This window comes from Gracilinanus agilis, chromosome 2, assembly GCF_016433145.1.
Source record: "Gracilinanus agilis isolate LMUSP501 chromosome 2, AgileGrace, whole genome shotgun sequence".
NCBI classification, from domain to species: Eukaryota; Metazoa; Chordata; class Mammalia; order Didelphimorphia; family Didelphidae; genus Gracilinanus; species Gracilinanus agilis.
This window is the reverse complement of record NC_058131.1, coordinates 620,489,412-620,517,044: the sequence shown is the minus strand read 5'-3', so window position 1 is coordinate 620,517,044 and position 27,633 is coordinate 620,489,412. Positions and strand designations below refer to the sequence as shown.

Genomic DNA, 27,633 nt, shown 5'->3' with positions numbered 1-27,633 from the left:
GCCACTCTAGCCAGAAATCCTGCCACATACCTTACAACTTGGCCCCAGAACTTTCTGTAGTTGAATCCTCTCTTCCTGTTCATCCAGGGATCCTTGGTAATCATAATAGGCAACTTCTCCCAGGATCAGAGCCTCTTGAGAGATTGGAAGGATCCCACACTTCATTGAGGATACCTATTTAGTTGTATCAATATGATGATGAAGCCCAAACAGTAGTGAACTTCTATAGGGACTAGATACCCTTCAGACAGCTGATGAAGTACTCAGCTACTCCTTTTCCCTGAAATCTTCTGCAAAATACTAGATATGAGATCCTGGAATCCGCAAGGTACCACCAATTTAAATGGTTTGCCAATTTGTTTGTATAGAGAATATTAAATGACTTGTTACCATCAAAGGTTACTAAGATACCTTCATTAAATGGCTCAGATTATTAAAAAAAAATCCAAATTCCTGATTCTACTGCTCCTCCCACAAACAGTTATAAATAAAAGAACTGAAGCCTCTAATCCAAAATACCCTGCTTTTACATTCCAGGTACAGAAAGAAATCATCAGAAAGGGGGTTTTACTTGCTGGTGGCTTAAGAAGGGCTACTGTGAAAGTATAATAAATGCTTAACACTGAAAAAACAGAGCACACAGGGGAACGCACAAAAAAGAATTCATTTCCCCCAAGTCATGGCAGGAACCCTTTAGTCCCAGTCCCACAACTTACTGCTGCTGTTGCAGGAGTATGGATGTGGATCACACATTTAACATCAGGGCGTGTAGAGTAGATAGCAGCATGAGGACTGAATCCTGTGTAGTCGATTCTCAGATTTGTACTTCCCTGATCAACTACTTCTCCTATTATATTGACTTTTACCTGCAAGATAAGAAATGCATGAGGTTCTGTTTTTGATGCATGAGCAGAATATAAGGATTTGTAATGAAACTTAGAACCACCAAGACAGTACAGTCCTTGAGAAGCCTGCCAGTAACTTAAGCTTTTTATTGGAAAAATCAGGTGGTCTGGGGAAATCTGATTTTTACTACACTAGCTGAAAAGTTTCCATTTCACGGTACTATAGCATCTGGGACTAATGGTAAGCCTTGCCATTCTTGAGCTTCTTGTCAGTGGATAGGAATGCTTTCTAACAGGTCTTTTCACTTTCAGTCTCTCCAATACAAGGTGCCAGGTTAATCTTCCTAAATCAAAGTTTGACTAGTAATCTATGGAAGAAAAAACAAAACAAAACACAACAAAAAGCAACTGCCCTTCAATTGTTCCCCATCACCTTCCAAATAAAGCCTACATTTATAATCTGGCATTCAAATACCCCACAATCTGATTTCAACTTGCCTCAAAGGCCTTATCTCATCCTTTCACTATATGGTCTACCCTCTGATGAAATGAGATTGATGCCTCCCAAACACAACCTGCATTTTCTTTCCCTTGTACCTTTGCTTATTATTCTTCTCCCTTCATCTGGAATAGCCTCTTTCCTCTCAACTCCTCCCATTTTGGTCTAAAAAAATTCTATTCCTCTCCCTAGGCTTGGCTGAAATGCTACCTCCTTAATGAACTCCTCCTAGAGTCCTTTTACCTCCAGATGAAAATAATCTCTCCCTTACCTTCCTACAACAACTCAGAGAACTTCTGCACCCCCTTCAACAACTATTACATTGCAATATGTCTTATATGTGTATAAGTCTTATTATCCTTGCTAAATTGAAGCTATCATGTTTCTTGTTTTATTTTTCTATCTTTTTCAGCATTTAATACCTACAATGCACAATGAATTATGTAAAAGAAATGTTAGATGAATGAATGCCAGCATATGATGCTGTGAGAAATGTTGTTTATTAATATCTGTGAAGCACTTTCTCCTTTCCTTGAGCATGAAAAGTAAAAGAAAATTATCTGCAACATACGAATAGGTGGCTTAATCCAGCTGGCTTATGTATCAGGAAAACCACTTGTTTTACACGTAAATACCATCCCTCCAAACAATCACTTTAATATCAGTTAAGAGTTTTATTTTTTAACACCTATATATTTACTCATGTTCAACCAGATGGAAAACTACAAGTTGTTCAAAAAAGGTAAGGAATCACTGAGACAGTAACATAGTAATAATGAAAATTATACCAAGTTGGAGGCAGTGGCTTCAGAAAAAGAAAGACCCCGAGGAATAATGATAATGTGGTCTTGTTCCTTGCTTATTCTTACCTGAAAATAAGAAAAAAAATACACTAAAATTTACATGTAAGGCTAGTAAATAACAAGTATTACTTGCTAAATATGAAAACTTAATACTTTACTAGGTATTTATAAGATCACTTGATCTTGTGAAATCAGGAGACCAAATATTGTTTCAATTTTAGATGAGGGAACCATGTTAAGACTCAAGTTACGAAATATGACCAAGGGCACAATGAATGGCAGAGCTAAGCCTTAAACCTAAGTGTTTCGACTTTTAACTTAATATTTATCCTTTAGGAGGTAGGGATCAAGATACACATGGGGAGGAAATGCTTTGTGTACCAAATTTATGCATGGTGAAATGGTACACTAATCACAGCAAAATTACTTTGGAAATTTTAATTGCTCTGCCTCTCTTTTCAAGTAGGTAATATAAAAATCAGGTTAACACGAACAATGAAATGATCAAACAACCAAAAAAGATCCAACAGAAATCTTCCATGTCCATCCCTATCTTTCTCACTACATTGCTTCTTTAATACCATGAAAACTCAAAGGTAAGTAGGAATGGTTTTTGTTGTCATGAGGATAATGCGACATCCTAGGCTTCTAAGATTTAGTGGTGGAGAAGTATTTAGTGACTTTCCCACATAGATTCCCTGGCCTGAATTAAAAGCATGATAGTCAGTGAACTGAGCTGAACAATTTGGGAGAGCTGTAGTCTCTTTATCAAGGATGGGAAGATTCAAATAAATACTTGGAATTCTGCAATTAGGAAACTGAGGTGGAAAGCTGTTTATCTCATACATTTCCTTTCCCCTTCTCCTCCACCCTTACCCTGGGGAAAGGAGAAAGAGAACAATGATACCTTCTAAGTAAGAATGGATTATCAAACAGAAAGTGTATTAAATGGTTAAAAAACTCACTGTGATATATGAATTTGCCAAGTGTGCCCACCCAAACAAGTCAGCAAGTCTATATAAGCTGGCTAGTTTACATCGAGTGAGTTTTTCCCCTTTTACATATGAGGTGGTATCTGCACCAGGGAGGTCATTGATGGGTGTAACCATTCCAAGGCCTGAGAGAGAGAGAAAAATAGATTCAAGTTAGTTGCTTGTAAATTAGTTCAAGTTATATCTCCTCCAGAAAGTAGACTCGGTTTAGAATAATCCTTGCTTTATCAGCCCACACAATGTTTGCTCAGATAGACTTCCTTTGTAGAATACATGAAGAATTAACAGAGTAAAATTAATATCAGTAATCTTTTCTTCTTGCCTTGTAAAAGCTGTTACTTATTTAAGATATGCCAGGATATGCATTTTGAAGACCTGACTAGCCCAATGCCCATAAATATCCTTAGGAAAAAAAGAAAAGTTAAATGACATTGTCTATGAAATACTTTGAAACAATAAGACTGCTAATTTTGTTGGGGGTGAGGGAAAACCTTAACAGTCATATTTCTAATTAAAACAACAACAACCCCTCACTGTGTATTGGTTCTAAGGACGAAGAGTGTTAAAGGCTAAATGATTTGTGCAGGGTCATAACATCTAGGAAGCGTCTGAGGCCCAATTTGAACCCAAGATCTCCCATCTTTAGGCCTGACTCTTCATCTTCTGAGACACCCAGCTGCCCTCACATTTCTAAATTTTTATAAAACTTTTCACAGAAATGGAGAAGGCGTTTAATTTAGTCAAATAACAACCTGGCTTCTGCCCTCACTATAGAACAGAAATTATTCTTTCAATAGTCATCAATGACCAAATTACCAATCATGCATCCTCTCACTCTTATCCACTCCAACGGCTCTACAAAATGTGACACTGTTGCTCACTCCCCATTCTTGAATTTCTCTTCTTCCTTGGTTTCTATATTCCATTATCCAGGTTTTCTTTCTGACCAACTGAATCTTCTACATCTCTTTAACTGGCTCATCCTCCTTCTCTTGACCCCTAATAACTGCACAGCAGCTGAGCTAAAGCTCCTCAAGTCCCCTGTTAACCCTGACTCCTCTCTCTCCCAGCCGACTGACCTTGCATCCTCTTCTATTCTACTGTGAAGATTGAGACCAGCTGTCACTAGCTCTTTTATTTCCACTCTTTCATACCTCAAGCTCTCTGTTTTGACTCAACCTCTCATTCCTTTCTGCCTAAGAAGATGGCCCATCATTTCTACTTGCCAAAGCCAATCCTTACGTACTTGATTCCATCAGCCAAAGTCATCATTAGGGAATTCTGCCAGGATATAATAAACTTAAAAAGGCACTGACATCCCATAAAACTCTTTGTCAATGTAGAGAAATGGCCGAGTTTAGCATCTAAGTTGCGAGAATATTAAACAAAACAGGGAACCACCAGAGGGCATGCTGGAGTGAGCTCTACTTCCATCTCTGCCAAGACTATGCAATATGCTGATGTCTCTCATGGATCCCCCACCTTCCCCCTTGGGACAGTCCCTTACTTAACTGAAGACACTTTAGGCATGGTGGGTGGCACTTACCTCAACTCCAACATTTCTAGTTATAGTTCTAGCACCATTTGAAATTTCCTCTAGCATCTAACTCTATTTTTTTTTCTCTCTCTGCTTCCTCACTTCCCTCTTCCCCAATGGGTAGTCTCTCATCTATACTGATTCTTTCCCTTTTTTATTGCAACCTTACTCTAGCTTCCTGTATTCTAAAAACCAACCAGCTACGGTTCCATTACTCTACCTCAGGCTCATATTCTACTCAAGCTATTGTCCTAAGCTTACCTCTCCTTCAATGCTAAAATTCTAGAAATAGTTGTCTGGACTCATCTCTGCTTACTCTCAGACCCACTTACTCCTTAGCCCTTGACATCTAACTAGCATCCCTAAGACTTTTTGCACAGATCCCTAAGGTCACGAATAGTTTATCAGTTGCAAAAATCTAATGGCATATTCTCAATTCTAACCTTTGATTCTTTTGCCACATTTGATTGGTCATCCCAATTGATACTTCTATCTCTCTAGTGCTCAGCTTTCTTCCGATTCAATTTGTATAATTACTCTGACTTAGTGTTTTTTGATGATTCATCTTCTCTTGCACTCTAGATGTGGATATCTGCTACCTGGAATCTTCTTTCCATGTATTTTTCCTCCTAATTAATCATCTACTCCCAGATCTCTGCAGACTGGTCCCTTCTCCCAACTTCCTTATTTGTACTGATAGAGCTTTTCTTGCCCTACTCACGCAGAATTGAAATGTCATTTATCTCTGACTCTTTTCTCTCCCTTGAATTCGCTATTTCTACCACAAATATTAGTATGTAATGATATAAACAATACAAAGGAATGCTGTCTTATTCCAAGATTAAGTGTCCTTTCTTGAAAATTTTGTGTAGATAATCCAATATTCAAAAAAAATAGGTTAAGAGCTAGCTTGAGGAATGATAGGATCTTTAAAAAAAGAAGCTACTTTCTTTAATTTCACAAACTAACTTACTGAGGGGAGTTGAAGCAAAACCCGAGAAAGAGCTGGCCATGACATAATCTGCAATCTGTTGCAATGCTAGCAGTCCAGTTGGATTGTGACCCTTCTTCATCTGCTCTTGAATAAGGCATTCCAGGTCTTCTCGAAAGGCCTGCAACAAAGAAGACTTACCAATGAGCACAGTCAACTTTGAATGAAATAACTAAACATTTTATTTCCTAAGATTCAAACTTCATTTTTTCATGTTTTATACATTCTATCATACACAAGAGGCTAAATAATATGGAGACACAAACAAAACCAAAACACAGAGACTGTGCCTATTAGAAAGAAGTAGGACTTGAGCATTAGTAAAGTAAGATCTTTTAAAGTTCACAATCTCTGGCATTTAGGGCAATTAAGTTATGACTATTTTTCACAAGCACAGAATATACAGTCTTCTGAATATCCACTTATTAAACTAAATCAAGACTGATTCTTTGCCTTTATAGCACTTCACATGGCTTAATATTTTTATATTCAGGTTGCTATTTTGATAGTGCTTTAGAGTTTCTAAAGTGATTTATATATATTATCTCATTTTAGCCTCACAATAATTCTGTGAAGTGGGTATTATAGGGCATTAATCTAATTTTACAAATGAAGAAACTTGCACTTTTGCATAACCAATATCAGACATGGAATTCAAATGATCTTCTTGACATAGAGTTCAGTAATCTCTTCATTCCATCACACTTTCTTACTTCTTCATGTCTAGTTAATCATGAATTTCTGGTTTGTGATTTCTATGGCAGCTCTTTAGCAGCCTGAAGAACTATGAAAATGAGCTGGTACTGACTAACAGCAGCACTTTGCAAGGGCCACCAGGTGCTGAAGCAATTTAATTCTCCCCAACTCTGAGTTCCAGATGTTTTCATTTTGGCCCGAAGCCCACAGCAGAGATTGTTTTTTTTTTTTTTTCACTTTTAGAGACAGAAAAAGAGGCATACTAAGAAGTGCTCTTTATGAAATCAAAGTGCATGTACCCAAGTGAAAAAAAAAAAACAGCAAAAAAACAACAAACATCACTCCAGTAACTCAGGTTTTTCCTACAATGAAAAATCTTATCAGTCTTATAAATTCTCTCTGGCCTATCAGTACTATCAATCTAAGCAGTTTATTTTGCCTTCTGCCTAAACTAATCTTGCTAAACTACTATGTACCCTTTCACTTTAGTTTGTCTTCTCTTTCATTAGCAGCTTAATGAATTAAAGCTTTATTTGATTCATATTGCAGCATCAGCTCCTGCCTTGTTTTCATTCTCTAAATCAGTGATAGGCCAACTACGGCCCACGGGCCACGGGCCACATGCAGCCCCCTGAAATGTTCTATCTGGCCACCCGACATTATTCCTAATCTGACGAATATAGTGAGTAGGATATAATACAATGAAACTTCGAAAGAGTTGCCTTAGCAACAGACTGACAGATGAGCATTTCCTTTCCTTTGGCCCCCTCTTTAAAAAGTTTGCCCATCATTGCTCTAAATCATAAGAAAACAATATATCTTAAAAATATAGTATTTAACAGTTCTCTCCATACTCCCCAGGAACAATCAAAGCCATATAACTTTAGACTCAAAAAATCTCACATATGCCCAGTTTAACCAGGTCTAAAGGCTTAATGTATAGATCAGGCAAACTTGATCTCCAATCTGTGATTGTTTACTTTGTTTTTCTTGTAGAAATCCAGTGCTTAAGAAATGGAAATTGAGGAGATATTCATCAATTGGAAGATGTTTGATATATGGTAAAATGAAAAATGATTGTATTGGAATACTATTGTATTATAAGAAATGATGAAAGGGATGGTTTCAGAAAAAGTCATAAACTGATGCAAAATGAAATGAGCAGAACCAGGAAAACATTGTACACAGTATCAGCAATATTGTAGTGATGATCAACTGTGAAAGACTTGGCTACTGGGATCAATACAATGATCCAAGACAGTTCCAAGGGACTCATGATGAAAAATGCTGTCTACTTCCAGGGAACTGCATGTAGATGATTCATACTATTTTTACTTTCCTTTTCTTGCCTCCTCCCCAACAGTTAATATGGAAATACGATTTGTATGACTTCACATGTGTAATAGTTATCATAGTGTTTGCCTTCTCAGTGGGTAGGGAAAGGTCTGGAAGAAGGAAGAGAATTTAGAACTCAGAAAAAAATGGATGTTAACATTAAGCAAAAGTATTTAGCGCTTGTGTGAATGTGCGTTAACAGTATTAGTACAACCAGAGAAAATTGATGTAAAACTGCCATTTTGTTAGATGTCCATAGGAAATGTTTGGTCAACTATATAAGATTCAAACTATAGTAATTTTCTTGTCACTTCTTAATATTATATCTTAAGATCAATTTTTACACACACTAGAAAACCTTGTTTATTCCTTTTTAAGCCTATAAGAGAGAACTTCTCAAAATATTGTCCACAGATTCCAGGGGGTCCCTGTGACCCTTTCAGTGTGTCTGTGAGATTAAAATTATTTTCATACTAAGGTATTTTAATTTCAAATATGGCAAACATAAGTAGATACAACCCACATATACAAAAGTTCTTTGGTGAGGGGTGGTCTCCTACAAGAGTGTAAAGGGCTCCTGAGATAAAAAAAAAAGAACTGCTGATCTAAGCATACAAATAAGCTGGGTCCATCTATGATATACTTAGAGAATTCACTCTCAGTGATGAATAGCAAGACCTTAATATAAAAATTTTATAATAAACAAATACATAGCAGCTTGCCAAGTTGTATTCCTGTACCTCTGCTTCCCTCTCAGCTATGGTGTAAGACTAAAAATAAATGAATACTCCAGTATTTAAATTTATAGGGTTTAATAACAACAAAGTGAGAGAGAAACAGGTTCCTTCAGCTGAGTGAGCAAAGACCCAGAGACCCAGCAGCCTACCATGCTTGAGCCAAAGCGTCCTCCCCCCCCCCCCAAAGTCCCCTCAGCATGGGTTTCAGCAAATTTATAAATAAACTCAAATCCATGCCAGGGTGCAACACCAGGGAACCCTGGGAGGAGTAAAGAATGCTGGGGGTGGGGGGGGGCAGCTAGGTAGCTCAGTGGATTGAGAGCCAGGCTTGGAGACAGGAGGTCCTAGGTTCAAATCTAGCCTCAGACACTTCCCAGCCATGTGACCCTGGGCAAGTCACTTAACCCCCATTGCCTAGCCCTTACCACTCTTCTGTTTAAAAAATGAAGTCCCCAGGGTGCAAATTTTTAAAACACAATAGTCAGATGTTTCTTTGTCTTTAGCCTTCACTAATTTAATTAAACAGACATTAATTGAGCACCTACTATGTACAGAGTATTATTTGTAAATAAGGGACAAAAATGAATAAAATAGAAGATGCTTGTTCTGAGGGTTCAATTATCCTTAAATAGTATACTTACATATAGTAAAGTTAAAAATTTTCTAAGCTTCACAGACAGAATGGGATATTCAACATCAACAGGGAGAATGTTTCCATTATACAATTAAAACAATGTTATCTATGTTCTGCAAGTACTCCTTCCCAAAAGATAGTCTTAATGGGCCCCAAGTCTTTTAAAGTAATAAGAAGAGGTGGCCACAATGCAGTTCTGGATTCTTTCTCAACTGGCATAAAAGGCACTAAGAACTAGAGTCTGGGAATGGTGGAGGGGACACAAGGATACTTTGAAATAATATATCTTGCTTTAAGAGACATATAACATAATGACTGTTGGTTTTTGCATATAAGGAGTCAAATGAACAGATTATCCTAATCATTTAACAGCAGGTCAAATAGGTGCTTTCTTCTTCAACTGTAGAGTTGAGAGTTGAGAGATTAGTTACCTTAATCCAAAGCTTACACTTATATAGATCCATGATGGTGAGCCTATGGCACATGCATTTCAAAAATGGCATACAGAACCCTCTCTGTGGGCAGGCCTGCAGTTGCCTGCCATAGTCCATTGCTAGAAAGCCAGAAGGTCTTGAGGGTGGAGCTGTTCCCCTCTTCTTTTTCAGCTGCACTGAATACATTTTTTTATTTCACCCACCACCTAGCAGCTCAATGGGAACACTTCCTCCCTCTCCTGTCTAGGGGGCAAAAGGGGGGAACTGGGAGGTGACGGGGGGTGCAGGGCACTTGGTCTGGGTGGGGGGCAGCACTCTGTCTCTAAAAGGTTCATTATCACTGCTATAGACCATTTCTTTCTTTCTTCCTTTCTTAACCCTTACCTTCCATCTTAGAATCAATACTGGGTATTGGTTCTAAGGCAGAAGAGTGGTAAGGGTAGGCAATGGAGGTTAAGTCACTTGCCCAGGGTCACACAGCTGGAAAGTGTCAAATTTGAACCTAGGACCTCCCATCTCTAGGCCTGACTCTCAATCCACTAAGTTTCCCTGCTGCCCCCTGGGCCTCATTTTCTTAAACTGTTAAATGAGGCAGTTGGGACTCAAGTTTGAAGCTCAATTCTAGCTCTAAGTTTGAGATCCTAACAGCAACACATAGTTTAAGTATTATGATTAAGATGCTTAGAATTTCAGTAAACATAGCAAGTTCTGGATTAGCAGAGTGATTAAAATTGGAAATTGTGATATGTGTTAAATTCTTAGTTCAAATTCCTTCATCTGGCACTCAAAGTCCTAAGAAATTGGTCCCTTATCAATATTTCTAGCCTCATCTTCTCTTGCTTAGTATTGTGGATATTAAGATGATAAGATTTTGAGTCAGAAGATGTGGGTACAAGTACTATTGGAGCTTGGGAGTCAGAAGACATTCACTTTGATATTCATTGAGTTACTGTATGCAAGTCAACATCTCAAAACTTTTTCCCCCTTCAGCTTTAAAGTGGGGATAACATTTTTACTATTTACCTTACAAAGCTATGAGAAAAAAAAAAAAAACACCAAAAATCCCAACACAACAATGAAGACAGTTCATGGAAACAGGGATACCTGGGCTCAAATCCTGCTCCTGAAACTTACCAGTTCTGTGAGTAGGTATTAAACATTGTAAGCCTGAATTTCCATTCTGTGAAATGGAAATAACAATACCTGTAGGACCCATTCTGCAACACTATTTTGTGGCTCAAAGGTAAAAAATGTATTAAGTAACTTTGTATTAATACTTTTTGGTACTAAATAAATTTTAGATATACAAATAGACACACTTGTTATTACTGTTATCATGCCTTACATTTTCTTGTTTCAGTCCCTTTATGCCTTTTCTTGTGTCAGAAATACCCTCCATCTCTCTACTGCCTTCTAAATTCCTACTCTTCCTTCAAGGCCAAGCTCAAATACCTAATCACTACAGTGGAAGTGAGCTCTGTCTCCTCTAAACTCCAGTAGCCTTTACTGCTGCCTATATAACTTATATTGCACTTTTACTTCAGAGTTCTGTGATTTCTTCTCTGTGTGCATTTCCTCCTTTTGTGGGAATAACAAACTCTTCACCCCTTATCAGACTATTCCATAAATTTCTGTGGCCAAAACTATTTCTCTTAGTGATCCTCTTGAAACCTAGCCAGGCTAGTCCTTATATAACAATATAGTCTATGGCTTGGTCTGTACTCAAAGCCTTTCTATGTAAGTAGGACCTGCTTGCATTCTACTGGCATAACCTATGAGAGTCCAGTTATCTCCATACCAAGCAGGACTTCCATGGAGGAACACTATTCATACTTTTTTTTTTAGTTAAATGATCACCCTCCCATAATATTAGATCTTTAAAGGCAGGAACTGTGTCATATATATCTTTACCTCAGTTCAGTGAATATTTTAGGCTGCAAATATTTATCGAGTAAATTCAACTGATGAGACTTCATTTTTCCCTATCTCAACTTTTAGATTCAAGAATCTGGGGGGGGGAGGGAATTTCAACTTTTATCTGGATGATGAGTTAACAATAGCAATGATTCATTTCACAAAATACAAGAAGTACTTTTTGTTTTGTTTTGAAAAAACATCAGCTAAAAGTCATTAATGCAAAATTCTCATCATTTATCTAGCCTGTCCATCATCTAGTGGGGAAATGGGGTCTTCACCTTGAGGTGATGACAAGGAAACAATTATCACTTTCTAAGAACAAAAATGAATGGTCACAACTTTAGTTCATTCCCACTATACTGAAAGGAGTGTAGTTGTCCCACAAAACAACTCAGAAAAGCATGGCCAATGCTACCAGGTAAAGAATAAAGTTTTAAACTAGGGAGAAGATGATTTCTTTTTAAGGGAGAACTGACGAATGTGTGGGTGTGTTTAGAATGTGTGTATATGCATAGAGTTTTAGAGTTTGAAGTTCACATAGGTTAAGGCTACTCTTTAGTATTTAGCATATTCACACTCACAGAAATTTAAAAGGCGTTCTTTGTAAAATGAAAAGAATTTTGAAATCTTCACTTTTGAATTTTCAAAAAAAATTCCAAGAGGACAGAACTTCAAGGAGAAAAGTAGCATGAAATGGAAAATATAAAAACAAAATAGGCAGAGATTATTTTTTTAAAAGCAGATGGAACTATTTCAGTGAATTTTAAACAAAATGAAATAATTTATCTAATTTATTCAACTTCATTACCGTGGAAAGTAATTTAACAGAATGTTGCTGGATATTAGGAATATGGAAGAGGTTTTTAAAAAAACAAAAAACTGGATGGATAACCTCCTAATAATATTTGAGGGAGGAAAACTGGGGGAAAAAAAGATTATAGTCTAGCTATGTCCAAGGCAACCTACAATTATGTTACTAAATCTCCTTGCAGGGGGATTAGAAACATTAAAAATAAACTCAGAATTTGTCCATAAAATAATGTATCCATTTGGAAAATAGATTATTACTACCTGTTGAAAGGGGAAAAAACATAAAGATATGTCTTTTGAATAAGCTGTTTCTTGTGATATCTTAACATGTTTAGCTATGTATCTTTTCAAGGAGAGAATGCATAGGAAAAATACACACAAAGATAATAAAAGAATTTCTATAACTTAAGCCTCCCCCTAAAATAAATAGGCAGTTGGTGAATTTGCCACATGGTATAATGTTAGCATTTTAAACCACAAGTCATATAGGTATACATACTAGAACTGTGTATGATTTTGAATTTCCACCTAACTTTAAGATGTTTATGGCATTAGACACTGCTTAGATTTGAAAAATTTTCAGGGTACCGAAATGCATAAATTGTCACCACCCATACTCTTGTCCCATTTTGCAGATGACACCAAACATTTCTTTTAACCAATCTAAATTTCTACCTATGGAAAGAAGGCCCAGAAACTTGAATTTTATCCCTCTCAAGCCCACCAGTTGTTTTCCATTTTAAACAGTCAGGTTTAGTTGGGGCCTGTGGAGAAACTTTCAGTTTTTACTAAATCAAGGACCACCCAGCTCTTTACCAGTTTTTGAATTTAGACTTTACCTCACTAAGACTTGATGAGCAAGGCAATGAGACTACACCTGATTTCTGCATTCTATCAAGGGCACTTCATTATTTGTCCTCAGAGAATCCATACATTCCAATCTAGTGTTTCCATAGATACAAATGTAGGTTTTATACAAGTTAAAGAGAACTTGGGTTTCTGTAATGCCTCAAAGCAATCTATAGACAAACTAGCTTTACAGTTGCCATTTAACTTTTATTACTTAACTTGTTTTCTCACAAAATTTTATCAAAGCAGTTTTCTATTTAAGAAAATCTTATTTTTACTATGCCACATAATTAAAGTAAGAGGCATGTAGGTCCACAAGCCTATTTTTCCTAACATCTGACAATAAATATGAAAAAAATTATAAGGTATCACACTGTAGTCAAGAAACAGGTGCAAAGTATCTGAAAAAAGAGTGGATATGGAGTCAGAAGTCCTGGACAGGAGTAATCTTGAATAAAAAAGGGAAGGGGAAGACTGTGCTCTATCTTTAATTGCTTAGCTCAAGTGCTAAGATGGGGGACAGCTAGGTGGCTCAGTGGATAGAGAACCAGACCTAGAGATGGAAGGTCCTGGGTTCAAATTGTGATATTGGAAATTTGAGGTTCCTTGAATTTAATATTGAGATCCATGATATAAACTTCCTGTGGATGTTTAGAGGACTTGAAAACTACATTTCCCATGATTCCTCTTGTGTAATACAGGTGGGCAGGAAGTGTGATTACATAGACAAAGGTATAAAGTCTCAGAACTTGATTGGGACTCTCTCTTTCCTAGGAAGCAGCCAAGAGGAAGGTATGATAGGCCATTTGAATTAGATTTTAGCGGCACGTGGTTCTTTTTAATTATCAATATGGCTATTAATAAACCCATAATATTTTAAATTATATCCTTCTATATTAATTATATTTGTAACAGTTATGGCAACCACATTGGAGACATTATTTTCAATTTTTCTGATAGCATAAAAAGCCACGAAATTCCTGCCATGATTTTCTACCCTCCCCACACAGACAGAACTCTGAGACACCTCTGGATCCTCTCCAGAACCTCAGACCTGCTCTTGTGCTATTTTTTGGCCACTCTGCTCAGTTCTTTTGAGCAACTTTCATATAGGAGACAATTTTAGGTTTTGTTTTTTCTCTTCTCCCTGTTCTCCCCAGCCTGGTGGCTGCTTTTCAGGGAAAGGGGAAAGTGGCTTTGAACGCCATGTTTTTGCTGATAGCAGCAGTTTGTTTTTGCCTATCATTATCCCGAGCCAGTTTGGACCCCGCCCGCCTGATTCTTCCCTGAGGAAGCTGCTTCAGGCTTCTGACCTTACCCTGAATGCCAGTCCCAGCCGCCCAGTGCTGCTGCTGTTGCTCTCTGCCACAGAGTCCTACTAAAATGATGCTGCTGCTGCTGACCCAGCCACTGCCCAGAGCTCCTCGGAGGACCCCAGCTGCTGTAGCTTAAGACTTGGGAAGTAACCCCCCACCCCTTCTCTCTCATAGCACACACCTGGGAATTTCCCAAGGGTGTTTCCTTGTAGACATTAATGACTTTTAACCTGAAGGGAGTTTCTTATCCACCACTGCCCTCCACATTTTTTCTAAAACCTGACTTAGTCCTCCCCCACAAGCCATCCATGTGGGATCTCCAACCTGTGGCTTTTCTAGCCCCCACCCCAGTTGGCTTCCACTTGGGCCCTAGCTTTTACTCTTCAAACAGGAAGTAGAATGGCAAGCGTGGGCCACATGGCCTATTTCAAACTATTCCTTGTGCATTATCTTGCCTGAAACTCTGGGGAGGGATTCACCCCCTCTGCACACACTAGACCTCCCCAAGACTTTGAACTATATACCTTTATGGAGTCATTCATACTGTACTCAGTGCAGAGCTCAGTTAGAAGGAACTTAAATTGGACCTTAGGTGGATTTTAAACCTCAGACTGCATGGTTTTTTTTCAAGTCTCTGCTGATTGTTATTTTGCTGATTTTTCTGTTACACTGGATCATTTTAAGCTATTGAAGTTTTGGCTGCTAGACTAATTCTGTTTATGATTTTATTGTAACTTCCAAATAGTGAACAAATCTATCAGAATGAGTAAAAAGGGGTTTTGATTGCATTGCTTGTAATCTGTTCCTTATATTGTATTTCCTGATTTCTTTAAGGTTTCTAATTTTTTTTTAAGTTTACCTGTATTAATCTAATTCTGTTATCTGTACCATTTATGAACATCTTAAACATTTTTTAAGTTGTAAAAAGCCCATAAGCCTTATGTATACTGAATTTGTCATCTCAAGTAGAGGTTACATATTGCTTATACAACCTTGGAGATTTTAATGACTTAAGAATTTAAATTTAAAATTTATGACTTTAGATACCCAGTAACTGCTATATGGATGATATATATATATATAAAGAATTTTAAAGGGGTAGAGAGTTTCCTACCATTTTTTTTTTTTACACAAGAAGCCAGGAAAGCTCCTGTATGCTTGATGTTTTGGCTTGCTTTCCCATCAGAAGGATCTAGAATTTGTGGTGATAACTTAGACCCAGAAGCTTTTTTAATCAGATTTTTTTTTTAGGTTCTGCCCCACAATTGCCATGGAGGCAGTAATAGAGTTTGTTTAAAAAAATATCTCAGCCAAGGTTGAATGATTTACTATACCTGTTGAATTTGTGACAAGCATACAGTTTTTTAAACATCATAGCAAGTGGTTATAATAATGGGTTTGTTTGCTATTGTCTTTAAATGTGTTATTGGAAATTATGGCACTTTTTTTTGAATGTGCATTATGAATCTGCTATTTTATAAAAACCAGTTACAGTCACAGTTCATGCAAAAGCTTAACAGGAAATGTACCTCATTTTTGGGTAAAAAACCTTTCACTAATTTTAATATATATATATATATTTTAAATTTTTTTAAAACATTCTTATTTTTTTTCCTTCTCTCTCATTTTATACTTGACATTGTATTTTCCCCTAAATTTTAAAATTTTCTTATTGCTTTTCCTTTTAATTTTTTTAATAGAATAATTGACTCTTTTCCTTTTTTCTTATTTTTGTACTGGAAGTACATATAATCAATGTTAATCCTTTTGATTTTACAGTAATATAAGTTTAATATAAATATATACTTACTATAATATTAATGCATACCCCAAAAGCCTTAGACTATGGTAACCTGTCAATTATTGGTAAATATTATGAGACTGTGATTAATGTCTCTCTGTCTGATTCTAGAGAAGGGAGCAAAACAGCCATAAGGTCATGGAGACCAACTGAGAATCTGCAAAGTGTCAAGGAGCAATAGGTCATGCAGACCATGGATTAAGGAAGTTCTATGCCAATACTGAAGGGCTTGAAACTAGTGTTTGAGGTTTGGGGTTGCAGCTTTCTGACATATGCTAGAGGCCAGACTTCTCCTGAGCTTCATTTCCTAGCAAGCACCTAAAATTGGCTATCATTATGGCTCATTCCTGAGAAGGTACAGGCAAATCAGACCAGGGAATAATACTTCTCTTGCACACATATTTGGTCCTGTTATTTCTCTTATATATAGAATGGCAATTTTCTGTAGTCCTGGCTCCTGAATGGGTAATTGCAAACTGCTTAAATCACTTTAATTGGGCCTTGATTCAAGGACCTGTTATAGGTTTATTTTTCCTTACATTTTTTGCACATAAGACTTTGACATTTTACATTTCATTCACAAGTTAATTTTTTTCTCTTTTTATTCGTATTTTATTTTTTAAGATTTCTTTTACCAATTGATTTCATACAACCCCGTCACTCAGCCATGTATCCTTAGCTGACCTGGGGTACCCTCTTCAGGGGAGAATGTGTTATTGATTCTCCTAAGGGGTGTGTGTAAGTTTTATAATATAATGTCTGTATTAGAATCTATAATGTAAAGTTTAAATTCTTTTGAGAGTAATTTCAGGATAAGAAATTTGCCATCTCCCCAGAAACCAGACAATGAACCTGTTTTGTTTGGAGAAGGTACCATGAAGATGCCTGAAGAGCCTTCACTGGACCATGAAGATTCAAAATGAACTTTGGGGTACAGTTGATTGAACTATGGGGAGTTGAATGCATTTGTTTTAAATGTACATTCTTAAGCCAAAGGGGAATGCCCCTGCTAGCTGCAGCCATTGGTTCGTTGTTTTTGTCTTCTTTTCTTTTATCCCCAAATTTCTGTAATTTATAAGTTAGTTATGTTTATAAGAGTATTTGAGGAGACCAGTCTCTTGCTGCTCTTCAGGGAGGAATGTGATATTGGAAATTTGGGGTTCCTTGAACTTAATATTGAGATCCATGATATAAACTTCCTGTGGATGTTTAGAGGACTTGAAAACTATATTTCCCATGATTCCTCTTGTGTAATACAGGTGGGCAGGAAGTGTGATTACATAGACAAAGGTATAAAGTCTCAGAACTTGATTGGGACTCTCTCTTTCCTAGGAAGCAGCCAAGGGGAAGGTATGACAGGCCATTTGAATTAGATCTTAGCGGCACGTGGTTCTTTTTAATTATCAATATAGCTGTTAATAAACCCATAATATTTTAAATTATATCCTTCTATATTAATTATATTTGTAACAAAATCTGACCTCAGACACTTCCTAGCTATGTGACACACCCGGGCAAGTCACTTAACTGCCATTGCCTAGCCCTCATCACTCTTCTGCCTTGGAACCAATATACAGTATTGATGCTAAAATGGAAGGTAAAGGTTGATAAAAAAAAGTATAATCAAGTGGTAAAATGTATATATACTGCTTATGTTTCTGTCACTCATATTTAGGATTGCAGAATGTTACTGTTAGAAGGGGCTAAATATAACTAGTCTAAACTGTCAATTTTACATACTGAAAATAGATGTAAGCAAAATGACTTATTCAAGGTCTTGAAATGGATTAGTGATAGATCCCCATAGCTCTTCCTATTAATGAAGCAATAAAGATTTATTAAGTCCCCACTATGCATTGGGAAAACAAATACACAGGATAAAATAATCTTTACTCTCAAGAAGCTTAAATTCAAACAGGTGAGATTATAGGTGCATATGTAAGCATATTCAGAATAATTGTAAGAAGAATAAATACATATAAATATGAAGTATTTGGGGCAAGAGGGCACTAGCTGTTAGAATCAGTAAAGTTTCTTTCATGGAGAAGGTAGTACCTTATTCTATGTCATAAAAGAAGAGAAGAGTTTTATGCAGGTGAGGAAAGAGTGTATTCTTGAATCATTGATGGCCCAGGGGATATAGAGTGGTTTGTGAATAGCAGAGAGAAAGTTTGGCTGGACTGTAGAGTGTAGGAAGAGAAGGACTTTAAAAGTGAAATAGAGGGGCAGCTGGATAGCTCAGTGGAGTGACAGTCAGGCCTAGAGACAGGAGGTCCTAGGTTCAAATCTGGCCTCAGCCACTTCCCAGCTGTGTGACCCTGGGCAAGTCACTTGACCCCCATTGCCCACCCTTACCAATCTTCCACCTATGAGACAATACACCGAAGTACAAGGGTTAAAAAAAAAGTGAAATAGAGGAATTTATATTTTATCCTAGAGACACTAAGGAGCTCCTGAAATTTACTGAATAGGGGGGTGACATGGTGAAACAGATGTGTGCTTAGAGGAATCACTTTGGCTGAGGGGATAGACTTGAGGCAGGGAAGGCCATTGTGATAATCCAGGTAAGTGGTGATGAGGACCTGAGCTTTTTAGTACAGCACTATCCTTTCAAAGCTTCTGGTTTTTCAAAACATTTCTAGGACTGTACGAAAGGAATATGGAAAAAGATAGATGAATAGAAAACAATGAATTTTTTTACACACATAAATACACTATTTACAAGTACTATATGTTTTCAACCTTGATTTTTCTTGTTTATGATATACATAGAGACTCAGAATCTCTAAACAAGGTTACAAAATGCAACCCTTTTGGGAGAATGAAATCTTAGCTCATCTCAAAAGTAGAATACTTACTATAAGCTAATTTTATCTGTCCAAGATAATGCCTTCCTTTTGCTTTTCAGCATCATGTTCAAAATTGATTTAAAAAAAAAGGTAGGTACGAGAAGGAAAATATAGGTCCTTACTAAGTAGTACTGACTCAAGTGATCAAAAAACTTTGAAGAATTGCAAAATGTGAAGAAATGGTGAAAAGATGGATTCTATGCTTTTTAGAGAATAGAGTGGCCCTTGTATGGAGAATAAATAATAGAAAAGGAAGCTGTTGCTAACTATTGTGGGAGTTAGAAATCCACATTGTCACAAAGAGGCAGGTTTTCTTTTCTTCATACCTCCATACATCCACAATTACTGTCACCATCCCTGAAGGCTTTTCTATAAGACAAGGATTCTTAACTTGGAGTCCACAAACTTTTTTTTTTTAATTTTTGAAAAAATATTTTGGTATAATTAGTTTCCTTCGTAATCATATGTATATAATTTTATTCACATAAATGCATTATCTGAGAAGAAATCTTTAGTCTTCACTGACTGCCAGTGGGGTTCATGACACACAAAAAAAGCTTAAGAAACTCTGCTCTAGACTTCTAGTGCCACAATAGTGGTGTGAGGAAGGAACCTGCCTGATCTCTCCCAAATTCTCTTCCAAATCACATCAAAACAAAGCCTCTTACTGAATTTTGGAGCAGTGGAAACAGTTATGTGCAGAAGAGTTCAGAGAATTAGCAGATGTTTTGGCTCCCTGGGGTGGGAGGGATGCTCAGTCCTGAGCAGGCAGCCTGAGCCACAGGGCAGGCAGCACCCAAGTGGGGGAAGGATCAGGATCTGCCTCAAAACAGAGAATCCTCAACCCAGAGCAAGCCAGGAGCAGGCTGGGCGGAGTGGACATTAGTAGGGAGGTCTCAAATGGACACTGGCCTACAGCAACACCCTGCCCCCAGCAATACACCCAGCAAACACCCTCTCATTGCAACTGTGCAGGCCAAGTCAGGAGCAAGCCCCACCTCTGGTCAAGCCAGCAGTAAGGACTCTCAACTTGATCAACACATCAGTAAGGACTACTTAATGTGCAAGCAAACAGTTAAGCTTCCTTACTGTGCAAGCAAGCAGCAAGATTCCTCTCCTGTGAGAGGAAGCAATGAGACTCTCTGCCAGTACAAGCCTGCAGTGAGTCCTGCCCCACCATCTGGTCAAGCCAGAAACTAGATCCTAAGACTCTCACAAGCTAGAAGTTAAACTCCACAAGAAGAAACTTGGACAGTGACTTTTCAAAACCAAGAACAGAACTTTGATATACAGTGAAAAGTTACAGAACAGACTGAAAAAGTAAAAGACCTAACTAGGACATTGTTATAGGGAAAATCATAGCACAAACTTAGAAGAGAACAATATTAAAAAGGCCACAAGTGAAACCTCAAACTAAAATACGAATTGGATTCAGGTCCAAAAAGAACTTCTGGAAACGATAAAAAAGAACCTTAAAAATCATAGAGTTGGAAGAGAAATTGGGAAAAGAAATGAGAATAATGCAAGAAAATCATGAAATGAAGACCAACAGCTTGGTAAAGGAAGCACAAAATATGGTAATATACAAAAAATCACTGAAAGAAAACAACTCCTTAAAAAGTAGAATCAGGAAAAGGAGGCACAGATATTTATTAAAAGAATATAATTCCTTAAAAATTAGAATTGGGCAAATGGAAGCTAAATGACTCCTTGAAACATCAAGAAACAATAAAATCAAATTGAAAGAATGGAAAAAAGGAGAAAATGTAAAATTTATCACTTGAAAAACAACTGACCTGGAAAAATAGATCACAAAGAAATAATTAAAGAATTATTGGACAAAAAAAAGAATTGTTGGAGTATCTATAAGCCAGCTCAAAAAAAGAATATGGACATCATATTGAAAGAAATTATCATGAATAATTGCCCTGATATCTTAGAACCAAATAGTAAAGAGAAACTGAAAGAATTCACTGATCATCTGTAGAAAAAGACCCTCAAATGAAAACTACTAGGAATGTTATAGCCAAATTTCAGAGCTTCCAGGTTAAGGAGAAAATACTACAAGCAGCCAGAAAGAAACAATTCAAACATCATAGAGCTATAGTCAGGATAACATAAGTTTTAGTTGCTTCTACTGTAAAAGATCAGAAGGCCTGGAATATGATATTCCAGAGGACAAAAGAGATAATATAAAAGCCAAGAATTATATACCCAGCAAAAATTAATATAATATTTCAGGGGAAAATGGATATTTAATGAAATTGAGAACTTTCAAACATTCCTAATGAAAAGAACTGTATAGAAAATCCGACTTTCAAAAAGAAGTTTCAAGAGAAGCATAAGTAAGCAAGAAAGAGAAATCACAAGAGATTCAATAAGGCTGAAATGTTTATATTCTTAAAAAGGAAGAAAATAGTTGTAATTCTTAGGAACTTTATCACTATTAGGGCAATTAGAAGGAATATACATAGAGAGGAAATGTGATACAAAAAAAAACAAAATTGAGAAATGAGAAAGAGGACTGCATTGGGAAAAGAGGGAAGGAAGATATTGAATAGGGTGAATTATCTCAAATAAAAGAGGCATGAAAGACCTATTAAAAAGGAAGTGATGATGGGAGGGTATGGTAAGTAATACTTGAATCTTATTCTCATCAGATTTGGTCCAAAGAGGGAGTAACATGCACATTAAGTTGTATGTAGTGTTATGAAGAAGTAAGGCAATCTGGGTATGAGGAGGGATAAAATGATATAAAGGTGATAGGGTGATTAGGAAGAGGAATGAGGAATGAAGGGGATGATTGATTGGAGGAGGAATGGAGGGGATAGCTGAGTGTAGGGAAGGGATGAATGAGGTCTGTATATAAGAAGGTAAGGGAATGGAAGGGAGTATACAGTAGGGCAACTCAAACAGGCTTATTCACTGAGGCTAGAGACAGAGAGTACTGGGAGGAAATAGACTGGATCCTTCAGGCAGGGAAGGTATCTCTAAGGTACAAGAGGAATTTGGGCCAGTCAGAAATGTTTAGATCAAGGCTGGGGTTTTCTCTTGTTAGTTTCTAAAGTCCTTTGAGGGAGGAGTCAAAGGCTCCTCCCTGCCAGTGAAATTGATGTCTGCAGGAAGTCTCCACTGGGTACTTCCTGCCCAAGATGGATGCCTAGGTTTCCCCCAAGAAAATAAAAGGAAAATAATTCTTCCCTCTTCAGTCTTTGCCTTAATCTTCAATACAATCATTCACCAGAGGCTTTGTATAGGTAACAAAGGGGATTTATTAATGTCAGGGATAATCAGAGGGAAAGAGGTTTTAGGTTTTTATAACTGCTGCTAAGGAGAAAGCTGGTGCTGGGGGATGAGGAAGAGGGTTAGACTGAGAGAGGCCGCCTGTCCCAGTCAGGAAGGTTTGACTGCCTTTGAAGTATTTATCAAATCACTAAATTAGGGGTGGCTTGATTTAGGATGTCCTACTTGCCTACAGAAACTAAACCCACAATGTCCAATAACCAAGCCCACCCTTCCAACCCGGGCCCAATGGGGAAATTCAAGGGAAATAGCAGGGATGTAGATGGAGAGATCAGGGAGAGGTCCAGAGAAATCAGCTAGGTCCAAATGCCCACAAAGACAAAGGCACAGGCCAAGGCAAAGCCCAAAGCTCAAAGCCAGCAGGCAAAAAAGCCAAAAGGTCAAAGCCCAAGCCAACAGGCAAAAGTCCCTCAGTTGGAACTTCAGCACTATTTATAGCCTCAGGCTCCAACTGCCTTTTTGAACATTCTAAACTCCTAACTGCCAGGGCTGCTTACAGTTGAATTTGCAAAAGCAAAAGGCTTCTGCTAGCAACCCTGCACAGTAGAAATCAATCTTACTCTTTAGGGAAGTAAAAAAAGAGACAGGGATAAAAGAAGATGGGTAGAAGGAAAGATGGGTTTGGGGAGATAGTGCTCAGAAATAATCCATTTATCAGGAGGAATGGAGTGAAGGGAGAGAGAAAGAAGAATGAAAAGGGTAAATGAAGAATGGAGGGAAAGACACAGTTAATAATCATAATAGTAAATGTGAACTCACCAATAAAATAGAAGTAGATAACAGGATCCTGTAAGAGCTATCTACAAGAAACATATCTGAAGCAGGGAGACACATACAGAGTAAACATAAAGGGCTGGAGCAGAATCTGTTATGCTTCAACAGAAGTAAAAAAAAAGCAGCAGTAGCAATCATAATCTCAGACAAAGCTAAAGCAAAAACAGATCTATTTAAAAGAGATAAGGAAGGAAATTATTTTTAGCTAAAAGTTACCATAAACAATGAATAATTCCACTAAATACATGCACCAGATGGAATAGCATTCAGATTTTTTTCTAAACCCTTGTACTTTCGGTGTATTGTCTCATAGGTGGAAGAGTGGTAAGGGTGGGCAATGGGGGTCAAGTGACCTGCCCAGGGTCACACAGCTGGGAAGTGGCTGAGGCCGGGTTTGAACCTAGGACCTCCCGTCTCTAGGCCTGACTCTCACTCCACTGAGCTACCCAGATGCCCCCGCATTCAGATTTTTAAAGAAGTTAAATGACTTATAGGAGAAAATAGACAGTAAAACGATACTAGTTGGGGATCTCAATTCCTTTTCAGAATTAGTTAATCTAGTGAAAAAACGTTTAAGAGGTGAGTAGCATTTTAGAAAAATTAGGTGTGATAGACTTCTAGAGAAAATTAAATGGGAATAGAGAATATGTTTTTAATACATCTTTTTCTCAGCAGTACATGGCATACACACAAAATATGACCAAAAAATGAGGCATAAAACTCTCAAAACCAATGCAGAAAAGCAGAAACTTTAAGTGCATCTTTTTCAGATCACAATGCAATTAAAGTTACATTCAATAAAGGGCCATGGAAAGAGATTAAAAATTAGTTGGAAATTAAATAATCTAATTCTAAAGATTAAGTAGGTCAAAGAACAAATGATAGAGACAATAGTTTAAATAGTTTCAGTGAAGAGAATGATAACAATGAGACAATATACCAAAATTTATTGCGATACAGTTGAAGTAGTATTTAGGGGAAATGTTATATCTCTCAACGCTTCCATCAGTAAATTGGAGAAAGAACAAATCAATGAATTGGGCATGCAACTAAAAAAGTAAGGAAAAGAATCAAAATATTGAAATTTCTCTTTTAACTCTTGCTATTGGACTTTGTTGGTAATATATAGAAATGCCGATGATTTGTGTGGATTTATTTTGTTTCTTTTAACTTTATATATTTATATATAAAGTTATATACTTTTATATATACGCATATATATAAAAGTATTTATATACTTTTAACTAAAAGTTATTATTTAACTAGTATTATAGTTGATTCTCTAGGGTTCTCTTAAGTATACCATCTTATCATCTGCAAAGAATGATAGTTTAGTTTCCTCATTCCCTATTTTAATTCCTTCAATTTCTCTTTCCTTCCTTATTGCTAAGGCTAGCATTTCTAATACAGGATTAAATAATAGTGGTGACAATAGACATCCTTGCTTCACCCCATCTTTATTTTTCTTTTTAATTTAAAAAATCTTAATTAACTAATTAATTTAGAATACTTTACCCTGATCTTATCAGGAAGGATTCTAACTTAACCCCATTGCTGATTGTACTTGCTGAAAGTTTTAGTGTTTTTAACGGGAATGGGAGCGAAATCTAGAAAAACAAAGGTGAGATAAATAAAACTGAAATAAAACCAGTAAATTAATAAATAAACCAAAAAGCTGGTTTTATTAAAAAGTCCCCAACAAAACAAACTATTTGTTAATTTGATTTAAAAAAAGAAAGAAAATGAAACCACCAATATAAAAAATGAAAAGGGTGAATTCAATGGAAAGGAAACTAAAGCAATTATTAGGAGTTATTTTACCAAATTATATGCCAATAAATGTGATAATTTAAGTGAAATGGATGAATATTTACAAAAATGTAAATTGCTTAGATTGACAGAAGAGGAAATAAAATATTTAAACAATATCACCTCAGAAAAATAAATTAAACAAACTATCATGAACTCCCCAAGAAAAAAACCTTCAGGACCAGATGGATTTACAAATGAACTGTACCAAAAATTTAAAGAACAATTAACTCCCAAACTATATAAATTATTTGAAAAAATAATGAAAGGAGTTCTACTAATTCCTTTTATGATACAAATATGGTGCTAAAACTGAAAGTAGGAAGAGCAAAAACAAAAAGAAAACTATAGACCACTCTCCCTAATAAATATTAATAAAAATTTTTAAATAAAATGCTAGCAAGGGGATTACAGTGTTTTATATATCACAAGGATCATTCATTATGTCCAGGTGGGCTTTATGCCAGGAATGCAGAGATGGTTCAATTTTAGGAAAAACATCAGCAAAATTGATCATATCTATAACAAAACATGATGATCTCATTAATGCAGAAAAAGCTTTTGACTAAATATGACAGCCATTCCTATTAAAAACGCTAAAGAACAAAGGCATAAATGGAATTTTTCTTAAAACAATAAGTAGTATTTATTTAAAACCATCAGCAAGCATTATCTGTAATAGGGATAATCTAGAAGCCTTTACAGGAAGATTAGGATCACAAGGATGCTCATTATCACCATTATTATTCAATATTGTTCTAGAAATGCTAGCTATAGCAATTTAAAAAAGAAGAAACTGAAGAGAATGAGAATAGGAAAGTCTGACTGCAATTAACAAATTTGATCAGTCCTTTGCAATACAGTACTTGAGAGTTTAAATATTTGAGGATATTATTATCCAGAAAAAAAGGGTTCATCCAAGAGCCACCTGAGCTGAGTTGGAGCCTGTAGTGAAAGCATGCTGAGACTCTATGATCTCTCTATCACCTGTGGAGAAAGTATGTGCATTCTCAGCACCACTGTGGTTTTTCAATCATGTTCAATTAAGCTGCTCTTTCAACCTCCACAACCAACACATGGCCTTTGTGATTTGTACTCTTAGGTTAGAGCAACAGGAATAGTTCTTTTAGAGATCATTTAAAGAATCTAGATGTCTCCAAGACAGGACTATGGCCCATTAATGAGAGTGGCTGAACCTATGATTTCATGGTGATAGTGTTATTCAGAGAGACAAATTAATGCAGGTCTTTATTTTCTCTGCAATTTTAAGTCTTAGGGAACAGCCTAGGGCTGTGATGGGCAAACTATTCCCCGTGGGCCAGATCCAGGCTGTAGTTTGTCCATCACTGGTCTAGAGCACTGAGCAATTCCGTGACTTGCCATGGTTCATACGTCCAATTATGTTTCAGAGGCAGGACTTGAACCCAGGTCTCCCTGACTATAAGCCCAACTCTTTATTGACTATACCACTGTCACATTATAGTTTAGTAGGCTTTTAAGATCAGTTTAGTCAGGCTTGAGTTATTTTTTAACATAATTGCATAATTATCCTTTCCTTCCCCTCTCTCATGCCTTTATCCAACCCTTAAAGTTTTCTTAAACACTTCTGAAACATGTAGGTAACCCACAGGAAGGATGACATTTGTATATAAGATGCATCTAACCATGTTCTTGGTTCTGTCATGCCTTTCTGCACTTCTGTGATTTCCCAGTCTGAACTCAATGTCCTCCAGCTCCCTGGTTGCTTTTGTACTTCTCTAATGAAGCATAGCACCCAGAAAATTCACAAGGAAAAGTAAAGCCTAGTGAATGCTAGTTTGTTCTTAAGTCTTTACAAGCCAAACATATAAATTAGCTGTCTGCTTCTCTGAAAGGCCTGGGAGAAAATGGAACTTCCTCCATTCCTATCTTCATTCTGACTTGCTTTTTTGTATGGGGCATTTTGAGTGAATCACACCTCTATAGGTCAATGTTCCTACAAAGGAAGAAAAATTATAGTTCTTAAAAATGTTTTGACTCACAGGACTCTGCAGGATCTGAGTGACTCTCTTCCTTTGCTCCATCATATTGAAGTCTTGTCTTAGGTCTGGAGACATATTCCTCTCTCTAATGTATTCAGGGTCATTTTCATTGATGCGATCAAAATATCTCTCTTTATGAGGCATGCTGGGAGGGGGAGGAGTAGTGATTACTTCTGGATTGGCATCTGAACTCATGCTTCCAGGTTCTCAATTCTTCTTGTTACCTATAGCATGAAAAGGAGAAATGGAAGCTATTAAGGTCATTATAAAATTTGACTTAAAGAGTAACATGCATGGAATACTTCTTGCCCTTCAAGTAATAATAGAAATATTCTTAAATAGAGCAGTTTTTCAAATGAAATCAGATCAAGTTCTATCTTTGTGAAGATCTCCTAGGAAATAACACTAAACTGAAAACTATGTTTTGAAAGCTGATGAAAGTGAATAGCTAAATCATGATAATGGTATCAATTAGTATTATAAATAAATATGTAATAAAATTGTAAAAGCCAACACTGATTACAAAATGGGAAATTAGTATATCATTTTGATGATAAAATATCACATTTTAGTTGCATATGTAGATAATTTATGATGTTTATCTATAGGTATTTTTTGATCTGAACAAAATGTCATATGTCATGATAAAAAGTAATGCTTTTTGTCTTTTTGATAGATTAA

At 36.6% G+C, this 27,633-nt stretch overlaps 1 protein-coding gene across 1 annotated transcript in view; it reads right to left on the bottom strand.

Moving 5' to 3' along the window:
• Positions 1 to 27,633, bottom strand: part of ADD3 (adducin 3) — a 177,287-nt gene that overhangs the window by 11,055 nt on the left and 138,599 nt on the right. Inside the window, exons 3-8 of the mRNA XM_044665565.1 lie at positions 26,953 to 27,176; positions 5,650 to 5,788; positions 3,113 to 3,264; positions 2,133 to 2,213; positions 717 to 866; positions 31 to 174 (exon numbers count right to left, since the gene is read on the bottom strand). Of these exons, the coding sequence (XP_044521500.1) occupies positions 31 to 174; positions 717 to 866; positions 2,133 to 2,213; positions 3,113 to 3,264; positions 5,650 to 5,788; positions 26,953 to 27,147 (861 nt within the window). The 5' untranslated portion in view covers positions 27,148 to 27,176. The remainder of the gene's footprint in view (positions 1 to 30; positions 175 to 716; positions 867 to 2,132; positions 2,214 to 3,112; positions 3,265 to 5,649; positions 5,789 to 26,952; positions 27,177 to 27,633) is intronic.